Source organism: Haliotis rufescens, unplaced genomic scaffold (assembly GCF_023055435.1).
Source record: "Haliotis rufescens isolate VD_foot unplaced genomic scaffold, xgHalRufe1.0.p SCAF_110, whole genome shotgun sequence".
NCBI lineage: Eukaryota > Metazoa > Mollusca > Gastropoda > Lepetellida > Haliotidae > Haliotis > Haliotis rufescens.
The window spans coordinates 189,611-211,468 of NW_025963792.1; the positions used below are offsets into that span (position 1 = coordinate 189,611).

The 21,858-nt window shown below is 41.6% G+C and overlaps 1 protein-coding gene across 1 annotated transcript; it reads right to left on the reverse strand.

Moving 5' to 3' along the window:
• Positions 1–15,214: 15,214 nt before the first annotated feature.
• Positions 15,215–15,922, reverse strand: LOC125378145 (guanine nucleotide-binding protein subunit gamma 4-like). The gene has a single exon (XM_048393042.1). It carries the CDS (start codon positions 15,920–15,922, stop codon positions 15,215–15,217), a length of 708 nt encoding a protein of 235 aa, XP_048248999.1.
• Between the last annotated feature and the right edge of the window lie 5,936 nt (positions 15,923–21,858).

Consider the following 21,858-nt stretch of genomic DNA (forward strand, 5'->3'; position numbering starts at 1 on the left):
ACTGTTTTGTAAAGGTGTCAGTCATCAGATCACGTAAAAGATGAACCAACATCACTGACTGTGCTTTGTAAAGGTGCCAGTCATTAGATCACGTAAAAGATGAACCAACATCACTGACTGTGTTTTGTAAAGGTGTCAGTCATCAGATCACGTAAAATATGAACCAACATCACTGACTGTGCTTTGTAAAGGTGTCATTCATCAGATCACGTAAAAGATGAACCAACATCACTGACTGTGTTTTGTAAAGGTGTCAGTCATCAGATCACGTAAACGATGAACCAACATCGCTGACTGTGTTTTGTAAAGGTGTCAGTCATCAGATCACGTAAAAGATGAACCAACATCACTGACTGTGCTTTGTAAAGGTGCCAGTCATTAGATCATGTAAAAGATGAACCAACATCACTGACTGTGTTTTGTAAAGGTGTCAGTCATCAGATCACGTAAAAGATGAACCAACATCACTGACTGTTTTGTACAGGTGTCAGTCATCAGATCACGTAAAAGATGAACCAACACCACTGACTGGGTTTTGTAAAGGTGCCAGTCATCAGATCACGTAAAAGATGAACCAACATCACTGACTGTGTTTTGTAAAGGTGTCAGTCATCAGATCACGTAAAAGATGAACCAACATCACTGACTGTGTTTTGTAAAGGTGTCAGTCATCAGATCACGTAAAAGATGAACCAACATCACTGACTGTGTTTTGTAAAGGTGTCAGTCATCAGATCACGTAAAAGATGAACCAACATCACTGACTGTTTTGTACAGGTGTCAGTCATCAGATCACGTAAAAGATGAACCAACACCACTGACTGTGTTTTGTAAAGTTGCCAGTCATCAGATCATGTAAAAGATGAACCAACATCACTGACTGTTTTGTACAGGTGTCAGTCATCAGATCACGTAAAAGATGAACCAACACCACTGACTGTGTTTTGTAAAGTTGCCAGTCATCAGATCATGTAAAAGATGAACCAACATCACTGACTGTGTTTTGTAAAGGTGCCAGTCATCAGATCACGTAAAAGATGAACCAACATCGCTGACTGTGTTTTGTAAAGGTGTCAGTCATCAGATCACGTAAAAGATGAACCAACATCACTGACTGTGTTTTGTAAAGGTGCCAGTCATCAGATCACGTAAAAGATGAAGCAACATCACTGACTGTGTTTTGTAAAGGTGCCAGTCATCAGATCACGTAAAAGATGAACCAACATCACTGACTGTGTTTTGTAAAGGTGTCAGTCATCAGATCACGTAAAAGATGAACCAACACCACTGACTGTGTTTTGTAAAGGTGTCAGTCATCAGATCACGTAAAAGATGAACCAACATCACTGACTGTGCTTTGTAAAGGTGTCAGTCATCAGATCACGTAAAAGATGAACCAACATCACTGACTGTGCTTTGTAAAGGTGTCAGTCATCAGATCACGTAAAAGATGAACCAACATCACTGACTGTGCTTTGTAAAGGTGTCAGTCATCAGATCACGTAAAAGATGAAGCAACATCACTGACTGTGCTTTGTAAAGGTGTCAGTCATCAGATCACTTTATAAAAGATGCACAAACTGACCTTGTCTGTGTTGTTTATGAAAGGTGTTCATCCAAAAACATTCAAGTACAAATTGTCTCAGGTCGTCATCAGATCCAACAGACACACCAAACCACTGATGGTGTTTTGTGCAGGAAGTCATCAGATCACGTAAAAGATGAACCAACACCATTGACTGTTTTGTAAAGGTGTCAGTCATCAGATCACGTAAAAGATGAACCAACATCACTGACTGTGCTTTGTAAAGGTGCCAGTCATTAGATCACGTAAAAGATGAACCAACATCACTGACTGTGTTTTGTAAAGGTGTCAGTCATCAGATCACGTAAAATATGAACCAACATCACTGACTGTGCTTTGTAAAGGTGTCATTCATCAGATCACGTAAAAGATGAACCAACATCACTGACTGTGTTTTGTAAAGGTGTCAGTCATCAGATCACGTAAACGATGAACCAACATCGCTGACTGTGTTTTGTAAAGGTGTCAGTCATCAGATCACGTAAAAGATGAACCAACATCACTGACTGTTTTGTACAGGTGTCAGTCATCAGATCACGTAAAAGATGAACCAACACCACTGACTGTGTTTTGTAAAGTTGCCAGTCATCAGATCATGTAAAAGATGAACCAACATCACTGACTGTGTTTTGTAAAGGTGTCAGTCATCAGATCACGTAAAAGATGAACCAACATCACTGACTGTGTTTTGTAAAGGTGTCAGTCATCAGATCACGTAAAAGATGAACCAACATCACTGACTGTGTTTTGTAAAGGTGTCAGTCATCAGATCACGTAAAAGATGAACCAACATCACTGACTGTTTTGTACAGGTGTCAGTCATCAGATCACGTAAAAGATGAACCAACACCACTGACTGTGTTTTGTAAAGTTGCCAGTCATCAGATCATGTAAAAGATGAACCAACATCACTGACTGTTTTGTACAGGTGTCAGTCATCAGATCACGTAAAAGATGAACCAACACCACTGACTGTGTTTTGTAAAGTTGCCAGTCATCAGATCACGTAAAAGATGAACCAACATCACTGACTGTGTTTTGTAAAGGTGCCAGTCATCAGATCATGTAAAAGATGAACCAACATCGCTGACTGTGTTTTGTAAAGGTGTCAGTCATCAGATCACGTAAAAGATGAACCAACATCACTGACTGTGTTTTGTAAAGTTGCCAGTCATCAGATCACGTAAAAGATGAAGCAACATCACTGACTGTGTTTTGTAAAGGTGCCAGTCATCAGATCACGTAAAAGATGAACCAACATCACTGACTGTGTTTTGTAAAGGTGTCAGTCATCAGATCACGTAAAAGATGAACCAACACCACTGACTGTGTTTTGTAAAGGTGTCAGTCATCAGATCACGTAAAAGATGAACCAACATCACTGACTGTGCTTTGTAAAGGTGTCAGTCATCAGATCACGTAAAAGATGAACCAACATCACTGACTGTGCTTTGTAAAGGTGTCAGTCATCAGATCACGTAAAAGATGAACCAACATCACTGACTGTGCTTTGTAAAGGTGTCAGTCATCAGATCACGTAAAAGATGAAGCAACATCACTGACTGTGCTTTGTAAAGGTGTCAGTCATCAGATCACTTTATAAAAGATGCACAAACTGACCTTGTCTGTGTTGTTTATGAAAGGTGTTCATCCAAAAACATTCAAGTACAAATTGTCTCAGGTCGTCATCAGATCCAACAGACACACCAAACCACTGATGGTGTTTTGTGCAGGAAGTCATCAGATCACGTAAAAGATGAACCAACACCATTGACTGTTTTGTAAAGGTGTCAGTCATCAGATCACGTAAAAGATGAACCAACATCACTGACTGTGCTTTGTAAAGGTGCCAGTCATTAGATCACGTAAAAGATGAACCAACATCACTGACTGTGTTTTGTAAAGGTGTCAGTCATCAGATCACGTAAAATATGAACCAACATCACTGACTGTGCTTTGTAAAGGTGTCATTCATCAGATCACGTAAAAGATGAACCAACATCACTGACTGTGTTTTGTAAAGGTGTCAGTCATCAGATCACGTAAACGATGAACCAACATCGCTGACTGTGTTTTGTAAAGGTGTCAGTCATCAGATCACGTAAAAGATGAACCAACATCACTGACTGTGCTTTGTAAAGGTGCCAGTCATTAGATCATGTAAAAGATGAACCAACATCACTGACTGTGTTTTGTAAAGGTGTCAGTCATCAGATCACGTAAAAGATGAACCAACATCACTGACTGTGCTTTGTAAAGGTGTCAGTCATCAGATCACGTAAAAGATGAACCAACATCACTGACCTCTGTTTTGTAAAAGTGTCAGTCATCAGATCACGTAAAAGATGAACCAACATCACTGACTGTTTTGTAAAGGTGTCAGTCATCAGATCATGTAAAAGATGAACCAACGTCGCTGACTGTGCTTTGTAAAGGTGTCAGTCATCAGATCACGTAAAAGATGAACCAACATCACTGACTGTGTTTTGTAAAGGTGTCAGTCATCAGATCACGTAAAAGATGAACCAACGTCGCTGACTGTGCTTTGTAAAGGTGTCAGTCATCAGATCACGTAAAAGATGAACCAACATCACTGACTGTGTTTTGTAAAGGTGTCAGTCATCAGATCACGTAAAAGATGAACCAACATCACTGACTGTGTTTTGTAAAGGTGTCAGTCATCAGATCATGTAAAAGATGAACCAACATCACTGACTGTTTTGTAAAGGTGTCAGTCATCAGATCATGTAAAAGATGAACCAACATCGCTGACTGTGCTTTGTAAAGGTGTCAGTCATCAGATCACGTAAAAGATGAACCAACATCACTGACTGTGTTTTGTAAAGGTGTCAGTCATCAGATCACGTAAAAGATGAACCAACATCACTGACTGTGTTTTGTAAAGGTGTCAGTCATCAGATCACGTAAAAGATGAACCAACATCACTGACTGTGCTTTGTAAAGGTGTCAGTCATCAGATCACGTAAAAGATGAACCAACATCACTGACTGTGTTTTGTAAAAGTGTCAGTCATCAGATCACGTAAAAGATGAACCAACATCACTGACTGTGTTTTGTAAAGGTGTCAGTCATCAGATCACGTAAAAGATGAACCAACATCACTGACTGTTTTGTAAAGGTGTCAGTCATCAGATCACATAAAAGATGAACCAACGTCGCTGACTGTGCTTTGTAAAGGTGTCAGTCATCAGATCACGTAAAAGATGAACCAACATCACTGACTGTGTTTTGTAAAGGTGTCAGTCATCAGATCACGTAAAAGATGAACCAACATCACTGACTGTGTTTTGTAAAGGTGTCAGTCATCAGATCACGTAAAAGATGAACCAACATCACTGACTGTGTTTTGTAAAGGTGTCAGTCATCAGATCACGTAAAAGATGAACCAACATCACTGACTGTGCTTTGTAAAGGTGTCAGTCATCAGATCACGTAAAAGATGAACCAACATCACTGACTGTGCTTTGTAAAGGTGCCAGTCATCAGATCACGTAAAAGATGAACCAACATCACTGACTGTGTTTTGTAAAGGTGTCAGTCATCAGATCATGTAAAAGATGAACCAACATCACTGACTGTTTTGTAAAGGTGTCAGTCATCAGATCACGTAAAAGATGAACCAACATCACTGACTGTTTTGTAAAGGTGTCAGTCATCAGATCACGTAAAAGATGAACCAACATCACTGACTGTGCTTTGTAAAGGTGTCAGTCATCAGATCACGTAAAAGATGAACGAACATCACTGACTGTGTTTTGTAAAAGTGTCAGTCATCAGATCACGTAAAAGATGAACCAACATCACTGACTGTGTTTTGTAAAGGTGTCAGTCATCAGATCACGTAAAAGATGAACCAACATCACTGACTGTTTTGTAAAGGTGTCAGTCATCAGATCATGTAAAAGATGAACCATCGTCGCTGACTGTGCTTTGTAAAGGTGTCAGTCATCAGATCACGTAAAAGATGAACCAACATCACTGACTGTGTTTTGTAAAGGTGTCAGTCATCAGATCACGTAAAAGATGAACCAACATCACTGACTGTGTTTTGTAAAGGTGTCAGTCATCAGATCACGTAAAAGATGAACCAACATCACTGACTGTGCTTTGTAAAGGTGTCAGTCATCAGATCACTTTATAAAAGATGCACAAACTGACCTTGTCTGTGTTGTTTATGAAAGGTGTTCATCCAAAAACATTCAAGTACAAATTGTCTCAGGTCGTCATCAGATCCAACAGACACACCAAACCACTGATGGTGTTTTGTGCAGGAAGTCATCAGATCACGTAAAAGATGAACCAACACCATTGACTGTTTTGTAAAGGTGTCAGTCATCAGATCACGTAAAAGATGAACCAACATCACTGACTGTGCTTTGTAAAGGTGCCAGTCATTAGATCACGTAAAAGATGAACCAACATCACTGACTGTGTTTTGTAAAGGTGTCAGTCATCAGATCACGTAAAATATGAACCAACATCACTGACTGTGCTTTGTAAAGGTGTCATTCATCAGATCACGTAAAAGATGAACCAACATCACTGACTGTGTTTTGTAAAGGTGTCAGTCATCAGATCACGTAAACGATGAACCAACATCGCTGACTGTGTTTTGTAAAGGTGTCAGTCATCAGATCACGTAAAAGATGAACCAACATCACTGACTGTGCTTTGTAAAGGTGCCAGTCATTAGATCATGTAAAAGATGAACCAACATCACTGACTGTGTTTTGTAAAGGTGTCAGTCATCAGATCACGTAAAAGATGAACCAACATCACTGACTGTGCTTTGTAAAGGTGTCAGTCATCAGATCACGTAAAAGATGAACCAACATCACTGACCTCTGTTTTGTAAAAGTGTCAGTCATCAGATCACGTAAAAGATGAACCAACATCACTGACTGTTTTGTAAAGGTGTCAGTCATCAGATCATGTAAAAGATGAACCAACGTCGCTGACTGTGCTTTGTAAAGGTGTCAGTCATCAGATCACGTAAAAGATGAACCAACATCACTGACTGTGTTTTGTAAAGGTGTCAGTCATCAGATCACGTAAAAGATGAACCAACGTCGCTGACTGTGCTTTGTAAAGGTGTCAGTCATCAGATCACGTAAAAGATGAACCAACATCGCTGACTGTGTTTTGTAAAGGTGTCAGTCATCAGATCACGTAAAAGATGAACCAACATCACTGACTGTTTTGTAAAGGTGTCAGTCATCAGATCATGTAAAAGATGAACCAACATCGCTGACTGTGCTTTGTAAAGGTGTCAGTCATCAGATCACGTAAAAGATGAACCAACATCACTGACTGTGTTTTGTAAAGGTGTCAGTCATCAGATCACGTAAAAGATGAACCAACATCACTGACTGTGTTTTGTAAAGGTGTCAGTCATCAGATCACGTAAAAGATGAACCAACATCACTGACTGTGTTTTGTAAAAGTGTCAGTCATCAGATCACGTAAAAGATGAACCAACATCACTGACTGTGTTTTGTAAAGGTGTCAGTCATCAGATCACGTAAAAGATGAACCAACATCACTGACTGTTTTGTAAAGGTGTCAGTCATCAGATCACATAAAAGATGAACCAACGTCGCTGACTGTGCTTTGTAAAGGTGTCAGTCATCAGATCACGTAAAAGATGAACCAACATCACTGACTGTGTTTTGTAAAGGTGTCAGTCATCAGATCACGTAAAAGATGAACCAACATCACTGACTGTGTTTTGTAAAGGTGTCAGTCATCAGATCACGTAAAAGATGAACCAACATCACTGACTGTGTTTTGTAAAGGTGTCAGTCATCAGATCACGTAAAAGATGAACCAACATCACTGACTGTGCTTTGTAAAGGTGTCAGTCATCAGATCACGTAAAAGATGAACCAACATCACTGACTGTGCTTTGTAAAGGTGCCAGTCATCAGATCACGTAAAAGATGAACCAACATCACTGACTGTGTTTTGTAAAGGTGTCAGTCATCAGATCATGTAAAAGATGAACCAACATCACTGACTGTTTTGTAAAGGTGCCAGTCATCAGATCACGTAAAATATGAACCAACATCACTGACTGTTTTGTAAAGGTGTCAGTCATCAGATCACGTAAAAGATGAACCAACATCACTGACTGTTTTGTAAAGGTGTCAGTCATCAGATCACATAAAAGATGAACCAACGTCGCTGACTGTGCTTTGTAAAGGTGTCAGTCATCAGATCACGTAAAAGATGAACCAACATCACTGACTGTGTTTTGTAAAGGTGTCAGTCATCAGATCACGTAAAAGATGAACCAACATCACTGACTGTGTTTTGTAAAGGTGTCAGTCATCAGATCACGTAAAAGATGAACCAACATCACTGACTGTGTTTTGTAAAGGTGTCAGTCATCAGATCACGTAAAAGATGAACCAACATCACTGACTGTGCTTTGTAAAGGTGTCAGTCATCAGATCACGTAAAAGATGAACCAACATCACTGACTGTGCTTTGTAAAGGTGCCAGTCATCAGATCACGTAAAAGATGAACCAACATCACTGACTGTGTTTTGTAAAGGTGCCAGTCATCAGATCATGTAAAAGATGAACCAACATCACTGACTGTTTTGTAAAGGTGCCAGTCATCAGATCACGTAAAATATGAACCAACATCACTGACTGTTTTGTAAAGGTGTCAGTCATCAGATCACGTAAAAGATGAACCAACATCACTGACTGTTTTGTAAAGGTGTCAGTCATCAGATCACGTAAAAGATGAACCAACATCACTGACTGTGCTTTGTAAAGGTGTCAGTCATCAGATCACGTAAAAGATGAACGAACATCACTGACTGTGTTTTGTAAAAGTGTCAGTCATCAGATCACGTAAAAGATGAACCAACATCACTGACTGTGTTTTGTAAAGGTGTCAGTCATCAGATCACGTAAAAGATGAACCAACATCACTGACTGTTTTGTAAAGGTGTCAGTCATCAGATCATGTAAAAGATGAACCATCGTCGCTGACTGTGCTTTGTAAAGGTGTCAGTCATCAGATCACGTAAAAGATGAACCAACATCACTGACTGTGTTTTGTAAAGGTGTCAGTCATCAGATCACGTAAAAGATGAACCAACATCACTGACTGTGTTTTGTAAAGGTGTCAGTCATCAGATCACGTAAAAGATGAACCAACATCACTGACTGTGTTTTGTAAAGGTGTCAGTCATCAGATCACGTAAAAGATGAACCAACATCACTAACTGTGTTTTGTAAAGGTGTCAGTCATCAGATCACGTAAAAGATGAACCAACATCACTGACTGTGCTTTGTAAAGGTGCCAGTCATCAGATCACGTAAAAGATGAACCAACATCACTGACTGTGTTTTGTAAAGGTGTCAGTCATCAGATCATGTAAAAGATGAACCAACATCAATGACTGTTTTGTAAAGGTGCCAGTCATCAGATCACGTAAAATATGAACCAACATCACTGACTGTTTTGTAAAGGTGTCAGTCATCAGATCACGTAAAAGGTGAACCAACATCACTGACTGTGTTTTGTAAAGGTGTCAGTCATCAGATCACGTAAAAGGTGAACCAACATCACTGACTGTGTTTTGTAAAGGTGTCAGTCATCAGATCACGTAAAAGATGAACCAACATCACTGACTGTTTTGTAAAGGTGTCAGTCATCAGATCACATAAAAGATGACCCAACACTACTGACTGTGTTTTGTAAAGAATTCGAGCCGAGAAGATCCGGGTTAAAATAGTTCTTTAGCAACCCATGCTTGTCGTAAGAGGCCAGTAATGGATTGATGCATATCATCGTATATCAATTGCGTGAATCGATGCTCAAGATGTCAATCACTGGACTCGATCAGATCTCGCAAGAGAGGCACCAACGCCACTGACTGTGTTTTGTAAAGATGGCAGGCATTCCCTGAAGTGTTTTGGTCGTGAATAGCTTCCATCTTCCTCATGTTGCGTTAAGAAATAACACATTCACACTTTTCTGCTGAATCAAAGCGACCCCCACCACCCCCTATATCTATTATCATAAGAAATCCCTTCTAAAAGCAGAGTCCGTTGTTCGATTCCGACTATATTATAAGCATGTGTTTATGAATCACTATCAAAAAGACATGATACGTGTTCGCGAAAAGGTGAGCGTATCCTGCCCCACCGTTGGCACCTGTCACAAACACATGCAAAGGCAAATCTGGAACATCACGAGAACCTATGGCACAAGTCAAAATAGGGATATCATTTTCGTCATTGATGCGTCCATTTTGGAAATGTCCCGTACATGTCTTAACCTTGATCCAACAACTTTTCAGCAAGAGTTGGATGACGCTATCTTAAATCGTCATAGAAAGAGCATGCTCGATTTTATCTCAAAAGTTGTGTAATGTTGGAAGCCGTTTTTTTCCGCAGAAAAAATCACAAGATGTTATGAAATCGTACTACATAAAAAAACATAATGTAATAGAAAAAGAGATGGCCTTATAAGCAAGCATTGACCTGATTAGTCTTATCATTAGTCTTATCATCCAATGTATGATGTCATGACTTGTTTTATGTCTTTTTCACATCGGAGAAAGTCGACATTGGTGTATTGATTAATATAAGATAGCTACGCGATAAATAGCAAAGAACAATGAAGAACGAAGCGTGGTTTATTTCACGATTAAACATTGTTCTATCATGACGTCATTTCCGGAGATTCGAACATGCTCACAACTTGATGACGTCGTATTTATGACGACGTTATTTTTTAGGAGGGGGTGTTTAGTTAGTTGTTCCCCATAGATGTAGCCGGCCAACGCAGATAAACACGATGGCCGAACGATCACATCCCTAAGAGGTGATCCCCGTCATCAGCAGCCGTAGAATGTTGGTTGGTTGGTTGGTTGGTTGGTTTGTTGTTTAACGCCGCACTCAGCAATATAACAGCTATATGACGGCGGTCTGTAAATAATCGAGTCTGGACCAGACAATCCAGTGATTGATATCATGAGCATCGATCCACGCAATTTGAATCGATGACATGTGTCTACCAAGTCAGAGAGCCTGACCACCCGATCCCGTTAGTCGCCTTTTACGACAAGCATAGTCGCCTTTTACGGCAAGCGTGGGTTGCTGAAGACCTATTCTACCCCGGAATCTTCACGGGGCAGCCGTAGTATGTCTCAAACACACACCCAAAGTTCACAGAACGTTGATATCAATCCATTTCAGCTTCAGTCGGGTCTGGATTTCTTTCCAACGCTAACTTTACTTGATGCAACTTTTATTTCAAGTGAATGACATCACGACGTCACGACTCTCCGCGTTCATATAGTTCGCTTTAAATAATTAAAGTTTGATGTTTGATGGATTGTTTTGTTATGATTTATGTATCTGTCAAAATAAGGATTGAAGTTGTATTTGTTGATGTTCATCAGCTGATGAAGACAGTGCCTCACGTGAGCAAATTTACCATGAACTCACTCATGAAGTGAGATGTGTTTAACGCCGTTCTTAACAGTATTTCAATCATATCACGGGGTGTCAGTCTTCATCAGTTGATGAACGTCAACAAATACAACTTCAATCCTTAAATAAATCCGGGTAAATATTGTAAAGCTTGTACAATTTAATGTCATCCTCAAAGAGGCTGTACATAATGATGATTTCTCATAAATAAATAAATGCACCCCTCATGGTGTATTTTCCCTGCAGTGTTTTATTGTTCGATACACAAGAGAAATACGTATTTGTTGCAGTTACATTTACATATCATCGGAGACTATCAAAGGTTTTATATATTGTGTGGCCTATATCTTCGTATGATATGATGTTGAACAATTTTTTTTAAATTTGAAGTTTACACGATATTCGGCTTTCCAAGGGAGAGAGGCCGGTCACATGACCGCGTAACTGTTCAGAGGTGTATGAACGTCACATATCACAAATTGACGTTCATACGTTTTTCACGAGACTGTTCTTGAAATGACGTAAACACTGACGGACAGCTTTCACATTCCTGGGGAACCCCTGGGATTTCCCTGGCACGAATAAATACAGAAGTGTTTCTGATCATTGCCTTTAACCTTGAACTCAGCACACATTGATAAACCGAGAGTTTGATCGTTCACGAATATCCTCGCTACGACCCATCCCAGTAAACGAAACGTAGAAAGGCACATCACCTATCGTAGTATCAAGTCACAAGTTCCAACGTTTCAACAGAGTGGCCCTCACTCTATGAAGGTTCATGCTCCAATAGGGGCGGTCGGGTAGCCTGGTGGTTAAAGCGTTCGCTTGTCAAGCCGAAGACCCGGGTTCGATTCCCGACATGGGTACAATGTGTGAAGCCCATTTCTGGTGTCCCCCGCCGTGATATTGCCGGAATATTGCTAAAAGCGGCGTAAATCCATACTCACCCACTCACTCATGCTCCAATAATCTCACACAAAGTAAAGTCAATTCTTAACTAATAAATATTCATAGTGCAATTCAATGCGAGAAAAATATGTAAAAGATACGCAAAATCTACATCCTGATTGAAAACTTCAGCAGTAGAATACAGTAAACTACGGATATAACGAACTCAAAGGGACCACTAATTTTAGTTCGTTATAACCGTAGTTCGTTATAAGCATATATACAGCACAACTACAACAAATAGTCGGGACAAAAAAGCAAGTTCGCTATATCCGTCAGTTCGTTAAAAGCGTGTTCGTTATAAACGTAGTTTACTGTAGATGATCGTGAGTTCTTTTATGCACCCGACCTTCATCTCAAAGAAATGATAAAAAAATATGTTATTTTTGTTTTTTAATAAACAAAATATCCGATTCTTAGATTTCAAAATATATACGAAATAACGCCATGAGTAGTTATTTAGTAATATGTCAAATATCGCGATTTTGACGATGCATCTATTTTTCAGACGTTGTTTTCAATAATTTAGCCTTCTCAGTGACAGCGGATGATATCAATGAACAGAGTGTTACCCGCAGAATTCACAACTGTGGAGTGTATTTTTGTGTGTGATGAATTTTGAGTATTCAATTTCAAAGTGAGATTTGAATAGGAGAGACATAATGCATCTATTTTTAATCCCGGGATGCGACAGGGGTGTATATGATACAGAATTGATTGTTACTTGGTCACAAGCTCCGACACGTATTTTAGATAGAATATTTAACCCGTGAAGATCCGGGTAGAATGGTCTTCAGCAAGCAATGCTTGTGGTAAGAGGCGACTAACGGGATCGGGTGGTCAGGCTCGCTTGACTTGGTTGATTGCATGCCATCGTATCCCAATTGCAAAACATACCTTCTAATAAACGTTGTTCAATCAGTTCTGTGCTCTAATGGTTAGGACCGCCTCCGTGGTTTTAGTGGTAGAGCGTCCGCCCGGAGAGCGGAAGGTCCGGGGTTCGATCCCCGGCCGCGTCATACCAAAAGACGTTAAAAGATGGTACTTGTTGTTACCCTGTCTGGCGCTCGGCATTAAGGGGCTAAAACAAGGACTGGTCGGCTCGGAGTCAGTATACTGTGTCTGAGTTGGGTATTCATGTTAAACTGCGTCATGGTATCTCAGTGAGATAGCACTATAAATCGGCATCAGTCCGGACTAGTACAAGCAGACACACGCACGCACACACACACACACACACACACACACACACACACACACACACACACACACACACACACACACACACACACACACACACACACACACACACACACACACACACACACACACACACACACACACACACACACACACACACACGCGCGCGCGTGCATGCACGTCGCTATATAAGTGCAATAATCTTGGACGCGACGTTAAAGCCCATTTCGGGCGGTCGGGTAGCCTAGTGGTTAAAGCGTTCGCTCGTCACGTCGAAGACCCGGGTTCGATTTCCGATATGGGTACAATGTGTGAAGCCTATTTCTGGTGACCCCCGCCGTGATATTGCTGGAATATTGCTCAAAAGCGGCGTAAAACCAAACTTACTCACTCACTAAACCCAATTTCACCTCACCTCTAATGGTTAGATTGCCTGTCTACTGACCAGGAGGTTGTGGGTTCGATTCCCCTCATCCATGAAAAGGTTTCAATTCTTGTATTCGATTTAAGAAAATTCGACGTTTGCAACATTCATAAGGTACCGATGTTACTAAGAAAACGTAAAACCTCATACCCTGGATATATCTTACTCATCTTTTGGAGTGCCATGCTTTTAATGTGAAGGAAACAAACACAAGGCAAGACAAAATTATTTATGTTTTAATTGTTAAAAGAGTAAGTGAGGTGTGTTTAACGCCGTTCTTAACAGTTTTCAAGGTCCCGTTAAGAAAAGGATGTCGTCACTAAAACTTTATAGATAACAATACAGAAAATTTATAAACTTTTAATAGAACTCTTATAAATATACCGTGCAACAATCTTTTTATTGACAGCTTTGGGTAAAATGTGAGCGAATAAAATATTTGAAATGTATCATTTTTCTGAGTTTTAGATTTGGCATATATGTGTCTTGTCAGCATATGAAGGGTTAAGCAACCCGCAGAAAATATGCAAAATAACTCTGAAACAAACAGGTAAATATCAGCAATATTTCCTGTATTCAGAAAGTGCTGACAGTGTTTATGTGTTCAGTATCTGATTCCGTAACGTAGATTACAACATCTGCCACTTAATGGTATTTTTTAACCATATCAGGCTCGTTCATTAATGTTAATAGTTGTGTAACGTTCCATTTATAACCGCTGAAGACACTGCGCGTCAAGAACTCCCGCAGGTGTGTAACAACAAGCGTTAATGTATTAAGTGCTAAGAATTTCAAGCTACGATTGATCGTTTGCACCTGGACTGATTGCTAGTTACGTTACAATAGAGTAAGATACACAGACATGGCTGAGGTGTCGACCTGACATTAATTTAGCTAAATGACTCAAGGGCGACATGGTGATGACAATGTCGTACATCCCCTAAAGATGGTGATGGCACTATCGGTCTATACCGTACATCCCCTAAACATGGTGATGCCACTATCGATCTATATGGTACATCCCGTATAGATAGGGATGCCAGTATCGATCTGTGTCGTACATCCTTTTACAGCTGGGGATGCCAGTATCGATCTGTGTCGTACATCCTTTTACAGCTGGGGATGCCAGTATCGATCCGTGTCGTACATCCTTTTACAGCTGGGGATGCCAGTATCGATCTGTGTCATACATCCTTTTACAGCTCGGGATGCCAGTGTCGATCTGTGTCGTACATCCACTAAACATGGTGATGACACTATCGATCGATGTCGTACATCCCCTAAACATAGTGATGACACTATCGATCTATGTCGTTCATCCCCTAAACATGGTGATGACATTATCGATCTATGTCGTACATCCCCTAAACATGGTGATGACATTATCGATCTATGTCGTACATCCCCTAAACACGGTGATGACACTATCGATCTATATCGTACATCCCCTACAGATGGGGATGACACTATCGATCTATGTCGTACATCCCCTAAACATGGTGACGACACTATCAATTTATGTCGTACATCCCTTACAGCTGGGGAAGCCAGTATCGATCTGTGTCATACATCCCCTACAGCTGGGGATGCCAGTATCGATCTGTGTCGTACATCCTTTTACAGCTGGGAAAGCCAGTATCAATCTGTGTCATACATCCCCTACAGCTGGGGATGCCGGTATCGATCTGTGTCGTACATCCCTTACAGCTGGGGAAGCCAGTATCGATCTGTGTCATACATCCCCTACAGCTGGGGATGCCAGTATCGATCTTTGTCGTACATCCCCTACAGCTGGGGATGCCAGTATCGATCTTTGTCGTACATCCCCTGCAGCTGGGGATGCAAGTATCGATGTGTGTCGTACATCCCTTACAGCTTGGGAAGCCAGTATCGATCTGTGTCATACATCCCCTACAGCTGGGGATGCCGGTATAGATCTTTGTCTTACATCCCCTACAGATTGGGCTGCCAGTATCGATCTGTGTCGTACATCCCCTACAGCGCGGGATGCCATTATCAATCTGTGTCATACATCCCCTACAGCTGGGGATGCCGGTATCGATCTGTGTCGTACATCCCTTACAGCTGGGGAAGCCAGTATCGATCTGTGTCATACATCCCCTACAGCTGGGGATGCCGGTATCGATCTTTGTCGTACATCCACTACAGATGGGGCTGCCAGTATCGATCTTTGTCGTACATCCCCTACAGCTGGGGATGCCAGTGTCGATCTGTGTCATACATCCCCTACAGCTGGGGATGCCAGTGTCGATCTGTGTCATACATCCCCTGCAGCTGGGGATGCCAGTATCGATGTGTGTCATACATCCCCTACAGCTGGGGATGCCAGAATCGATCTGTTACGTACATCCCCTACAGCTGGGGATGCCAGTGTCGATCTGTGTCATACATTCCCTACAGCTGGGGATGCCAGTGTCGATCTGTGTCATACATCCCCTGCAGCTGGGGATGCCAGTATCGATGTGTGTCATACATCCCCTACAGCTGGGGATGCCAGAATCGATCTGTTACGTACATCCCCTACAGCTGGGGATGCCAGTGTCGATCTGTGTCATACATCCCCTGCAGCTGGGGATGCCAGTATCGATGTGTGTCATACATCCCCTACAGCTGGGGATGCCAGAATCGATCTGTTACGTACATCTCCTACAGCTGGGGATGCCAGTATCGATCTGTGTCATACATCCCCTACAGCTGGGGATGCTAGTATCGATCTGTGTCATACATCCCCTACAGCATGGGATGCCAGTATCGATCTGTGTCGCACATCCCCTACATCTGGGGATGCCATTATCGATCTGTGTCGTACATCCACTACAGCTGGGGAAGCCAGTATCGATCTGTGTCGTACATCCCCTACAGCTGGGGATGCCAGTGTCGATCTGTGTCGTACATCCCCTACAGCTGGGGATGCCATTATCGATCTGTGTCATACATCCTCTACAGCATGGGATGCCAGTATCGATCTGTGTCGCACATTCCCTACATCTTGGGATGCCATTATCGATCTGTGTCGTACATCCACTACAGCTGGGGAAGCCAGTATCGATCTGTGTCGTACATCCCCTACAGCTGGGGATGCCAGTGTCGATCTGTGTCGTACATCCCCTACAGCTGGGGATGCCATTATCGATCTGTGTCATACATCCCCTACAGCTGGGGATGCCAGTATCGATCTGTGTCATACATCCCCTATAGCTGGGGATGCCAGTATCGATCTGTGTCGTACATCCCCTACAGCTGGGGATGCCAGTATAGATCTGTGTCATACATCCCCTACAGCTGGGGATGCTAGTATCGATCTGTGTCATACATCCCCTACAGCATGGGATGCCAGTATCGATCTATGTCGTACATCCCCTACAACTGGGGATGCCGGTATCGATCTGTGTCATACATCCCCTATAGCTGGGGATGCCAGTATCGATCTGTGTCATACATCCCCTACAGCTGGGGATGCCAGTATCGATCTGTGTCGTACATCCCCTACAGCTGGGGATGCCAGTATCGATCTGTGTCATACATCCCCTACAGCTGGGGATACCAGTACCGATCTGTGTCATACATCCCCTACAGTTTGGGATGCCAGGATCGATCTGTGTCGTACATCCCCTACATCTGGGGATGCCAGTATCGATCTGTGTCGTACATCCCCTACAGCTGGGGATACCAGTACCGATCTGTGTCATACATCCCCTACAGTTTGGGATGCCAGTATCGATCTATGTCATACATCCCCTACAGCTGGGGATGCCAGTATCGATCTGTGTCGTACATCCTCTACAGCTGGGGATGCCAGTATCGATCTGTGTCGTACATCCCCTACAGCTGGGGATACCAGGAAGGCCACGTGTATGTTCCATGCGTGGAGATTCTTTTGTCTGCGATTATTAAAGATGTCCTGTCCACGCCACATTTTACTGAAACTCCCCTTAATAATCTCGAAATGACCACAGAAAGGGGCAAACGTTAATCCTTAATCGTTAAGTTCCAGCCGTCCGTCTAACGCATCAATAGATCAACAGGGGGCACGGGTGGCCCAGTCGTCTAAGGCGCCGCGATTCGCTGTGCAGAGTTGCGTCCCTTGGGCACGCCAGAAACCTATGATTGTGGGTTCGAATCCCGGTTTACCCCGATTATGTTTCTAGGTTTTTCAGCACCATACCCGTGCTCGTGGGTTTCAACAAAGTGGTAAACGTCTGAGACCTGCATCACTTCGGGTTTTCCTCCCACATTAAGCTGACACGCCGTGATATAACTGGAATACTGTTAAAAGCGGCGTGAAACCCAACTCACTCACTCACTCACTCAATAGATCAACGGGGTATGGGCTGCGCAGGATCGTTATACTCTTGTCACCTGTTCACAGGACAGGGTTGATATTTAACACACCATCGTTAGGATCACGATGGAAATGGTTGAATAAAACATGAGAAGTGAAATATCCCTGTTTTATAGGTTTAATTACTGACTTCATTGTGATGTTGTGTAATTCAAAAAGATAATACATCATGTCTTTGCTAAAAAAATATGTAAACTGACACCCTAAAGAAAATTTATCGAGCTTGTTTTTAATGTTATTGATAACAGAACGATTTTTTTTTCTATTTAACCATCACTCATTCCTGCAACAGTTCGTTAAACGTGTTCTGTGACTAGGTTATTTTGTGTAAGACCGCCTCCGTGGTCTAATGGTAGAGCGTCCGCCCGGAGAGCGGAAGGTCCGGGGTTCGATCCCCAGCCACTTCATACAAAAGACGTTAAAAGATGGTACTTGTTGTTACCCTGTCTGGCGCTCGGCATTAAGGGGCTAAAACAAGGACTGGTCGGATCGGAGTCAGTATACTGTGTCTGAGTGGGGTATTCATGTTAAACTGCGGCATGGTATCTCAGTGAGCTAGCACTATAAATCGGCATCAGTCCGGACAAGTACAAGCAGCCACACATGCACACACACGTACATGCACGTCGCTATATAAGTGCAATAATCTTGGACGCGACGTTAAACCCCATTTCACCTCACCTATTTTGTGTAAAAATAAATTTGTTCAATGAAGACTGGGGTAAGAAATGAATGCAACCGCTTGACCCCTACCATGTTTGAAATGTTGTAAACCTGTGCCGAATGTTTCAAATTGATTTTCAAAGAAAAAATGTCTACGATACCCATCAGCAGTCGTGCATTTTGCGAATTCCTTTTTTAAGCTTTTAAAGTTTTAAATCAAATTATATAAAAGCATGTAGAAGTATTCTGACTAAGAGCCAGTACAGTAAGTGTTTGGATATAATATCGCTAACTAAAGATATTATTTTCAATTGATAATCAAACATAAGATACAATCAACTCAGAGGTTTAGTTTAATTTTATACTTGCGCTTGCAAAGCAACAGACCTATGAAGATCCGGGCTAGAATAGGTCTTCAGCAACCCATGCTTGCCGTAAAAGGCGACTATGCTTGTCGTAAGAGGCTACTAACGGGATCATGTGGTCAGACTCGCTGACTTGGTTGATGCATGTCATTGTATCCCAATTGCGTAGATCGATGTTCATGATGTCAATCACTAGATTGTCTGGTCCATACTCGATTATTTACAGACCGCCGTCATATAGCTGGAATATTGCTGAGTGCGGCGCTACACAACAAACAAACAAACAAACAAACAAACAATCAAGCATACAAAACAACATGAAAGTTAAAATACAAACCCAATGTATATCCAGCAATGCATTTTACAGATGTTCTTATCGTTTTACTCCAGTCAAACTGTAGTCTGGGGTGAACAGCCTTAAACATAATAGGTTGTTTATATGCTAACACGATGCAAAGTGTTTTGTTTCCATTTAAACATTTATGACATGTTGTGCCTCAAATCGGTGAGGCAACTCGAACGTCTCTTTATCGCCCATGCAGGGACGTTTAGTGTTCTCCCGTGCCAATAGAGGGAAAAGGTTGACGCGGTACAAGACACTTAAAAGTAACCAGACAGTTCAGACGTGTGTCAATATTTTAACGGAACTACAAGAACTACACAAGTACCTTGATACGGTGGCCCATAAGGGACATGGAGTCTGTTTTTCCATATTTTGATATTTCATTTACTTTTATCGTAACCTTTTGCAAATCAACACAATTGTCTTAAAAATATGTGATAAATCATGTGTAAAGAAGATATTGAATCGCTGAAAAGTGAAACGAAAATGTCAAAAACTAAAATGAAAATGTCAAAAACTCAAATGAAAATACAGAAAACTATTTCCACCGCGGTGAAGACTATTTACACCGCGGTGGAAATAGTTTTCCGTGGTTTCATTTTAGTTTTTGACATTTTCGCTTTTGTTTTTGTCATATTCATTTTAGCTTTTGACCTTTTCGTTTTGGTTTTTGACATTTTCATTTTAGTTTTTGACATTTTCGTTTCACTTTTCAGCGATTCAATATCTTCTTTACCCTTGGGCACACCAAAAACCTATAATTGTGGGTTCGAATCCCGGTTCGACCCGATTATGTTTCTAGGTTTGTCAGCACCATACCCGTGCTCGTGGGTTTCACCGAAGTGGTAAACGTCAAAGACCTGCATCACTTCGGGCTTTCCTCCCACATTAAGCTGACACGCCGTGATATAACTGGAATACTGTTAAAAGCGGCGTTAAACCCAACTCACTCACTCACTCAAACATGGGAACAAGGACATCTCCTATAGTCCCCGCGTGTATGGGTTTAGAATTTAATGTCGGTGTTCACTTCCCTAGTTTACCGTATTTCCTGTGCAAAGTGCGCGCTTTCCCCTTAAAACAGCTGTACAGAGGGGTCAGCATAATACACGCCTGCATTGAGCTTTTTTGTTTATCCCAGCACCAAAACACTACTACAAGCACGTATTATCGGAAATACCATGTCAACAAAATTAATACTTACTGAAGGTCGCAAGTTAATCCGGTTATTGCACTATCTGGTTATGGAAAGTGATTAGTGCACTATTGACTATTGATTATTTGACTCTATCAACATATAGTTTCGTCAAACTGGTCACACGTAAAGAATATCCGGGAATATAAACGCAAATACATATTGAAGTCAATTCTTATAAATAAATACGTCAAAAATAATAAATTCAGGCTGCTTATTTCATGTTGTGTTTTGGACCGTAGGTTTGCAGTGTTTTGGGCGATTGTTTTCAGCCCAGTAACTTTTTGACACTTTGTATTTTGGGGGGGTCAAATCTAAATTTCTAAGTGTTGGCTTTCGTGCCCGACAATGTGATATTATACTTTGTGTGTTTAGAATCTATACGGTAGTTTCTACACCCCTGTTGCTTTACTTTTGAGACCATTTTCGTCAGTGATCGGGCAACTATTGAGAATCAAACGGGTTATACACTAACATGACTTCGTCAAGTGTGAGGAGAGGTGAAATTGGGCTTTAACGTCGCGTTCAAGATTACTGGGCTCATATAGCGACGCTTGCGTGGCTGATTGTGCTAGTCCTTACTAATGCCGATTTATAGTGCTAGCCCACTGAGATACCGCAGTTTAACATGAATACCCCACTCAGACACAGTATACTGACTCCGAGCCGACCAGTCCTTGTTTTAGCACCTTAATGCTGAGCGTCAGACAGGGTGACAACAAGTACCATCTTTTAACGTCTTTTGGTATGACGCGGCCGGGGATCGAACGCCGGACCTTCCGCTCTCCGGGCAGACGCTCTACCCACTAGACCACAGGGCGGGCCATTTCAAAATACAAATATTTATCAATAAATATAAACTGTTCTTATTTCAAAATTTACGATTTCCATTAAGATGTGATAAGGTGATTGCTGGTAATGACTGTAGTTTCTCATGTAGTAAGCTGGATAATTTTCTAAATGTTAATATTTCAATATCCATCACCAAATTGGTCCAACTTATGAACCGTCTAAATGCAAGAAATACCAGAAAGAAATGAGAAAGAAATCAAAATACTTTATACTGAAACAATACAGAGTGTCGCGGTATAAAAGGAATTCGACCAAAGCGTGCGAGATGACGACCACATGCAGCATGGACTAGCTGGAGTCATGACATGATCAATTGAACAGCCTCTCATCACCTGCCTCGGTAGGAAAACAGTGGATTACAAAACTTAACGCGATATGTGAGGTTGCAGGTTCGATTCACGTCACTGTATTCTTATGTAGAAAAAAAAGTGACTTTT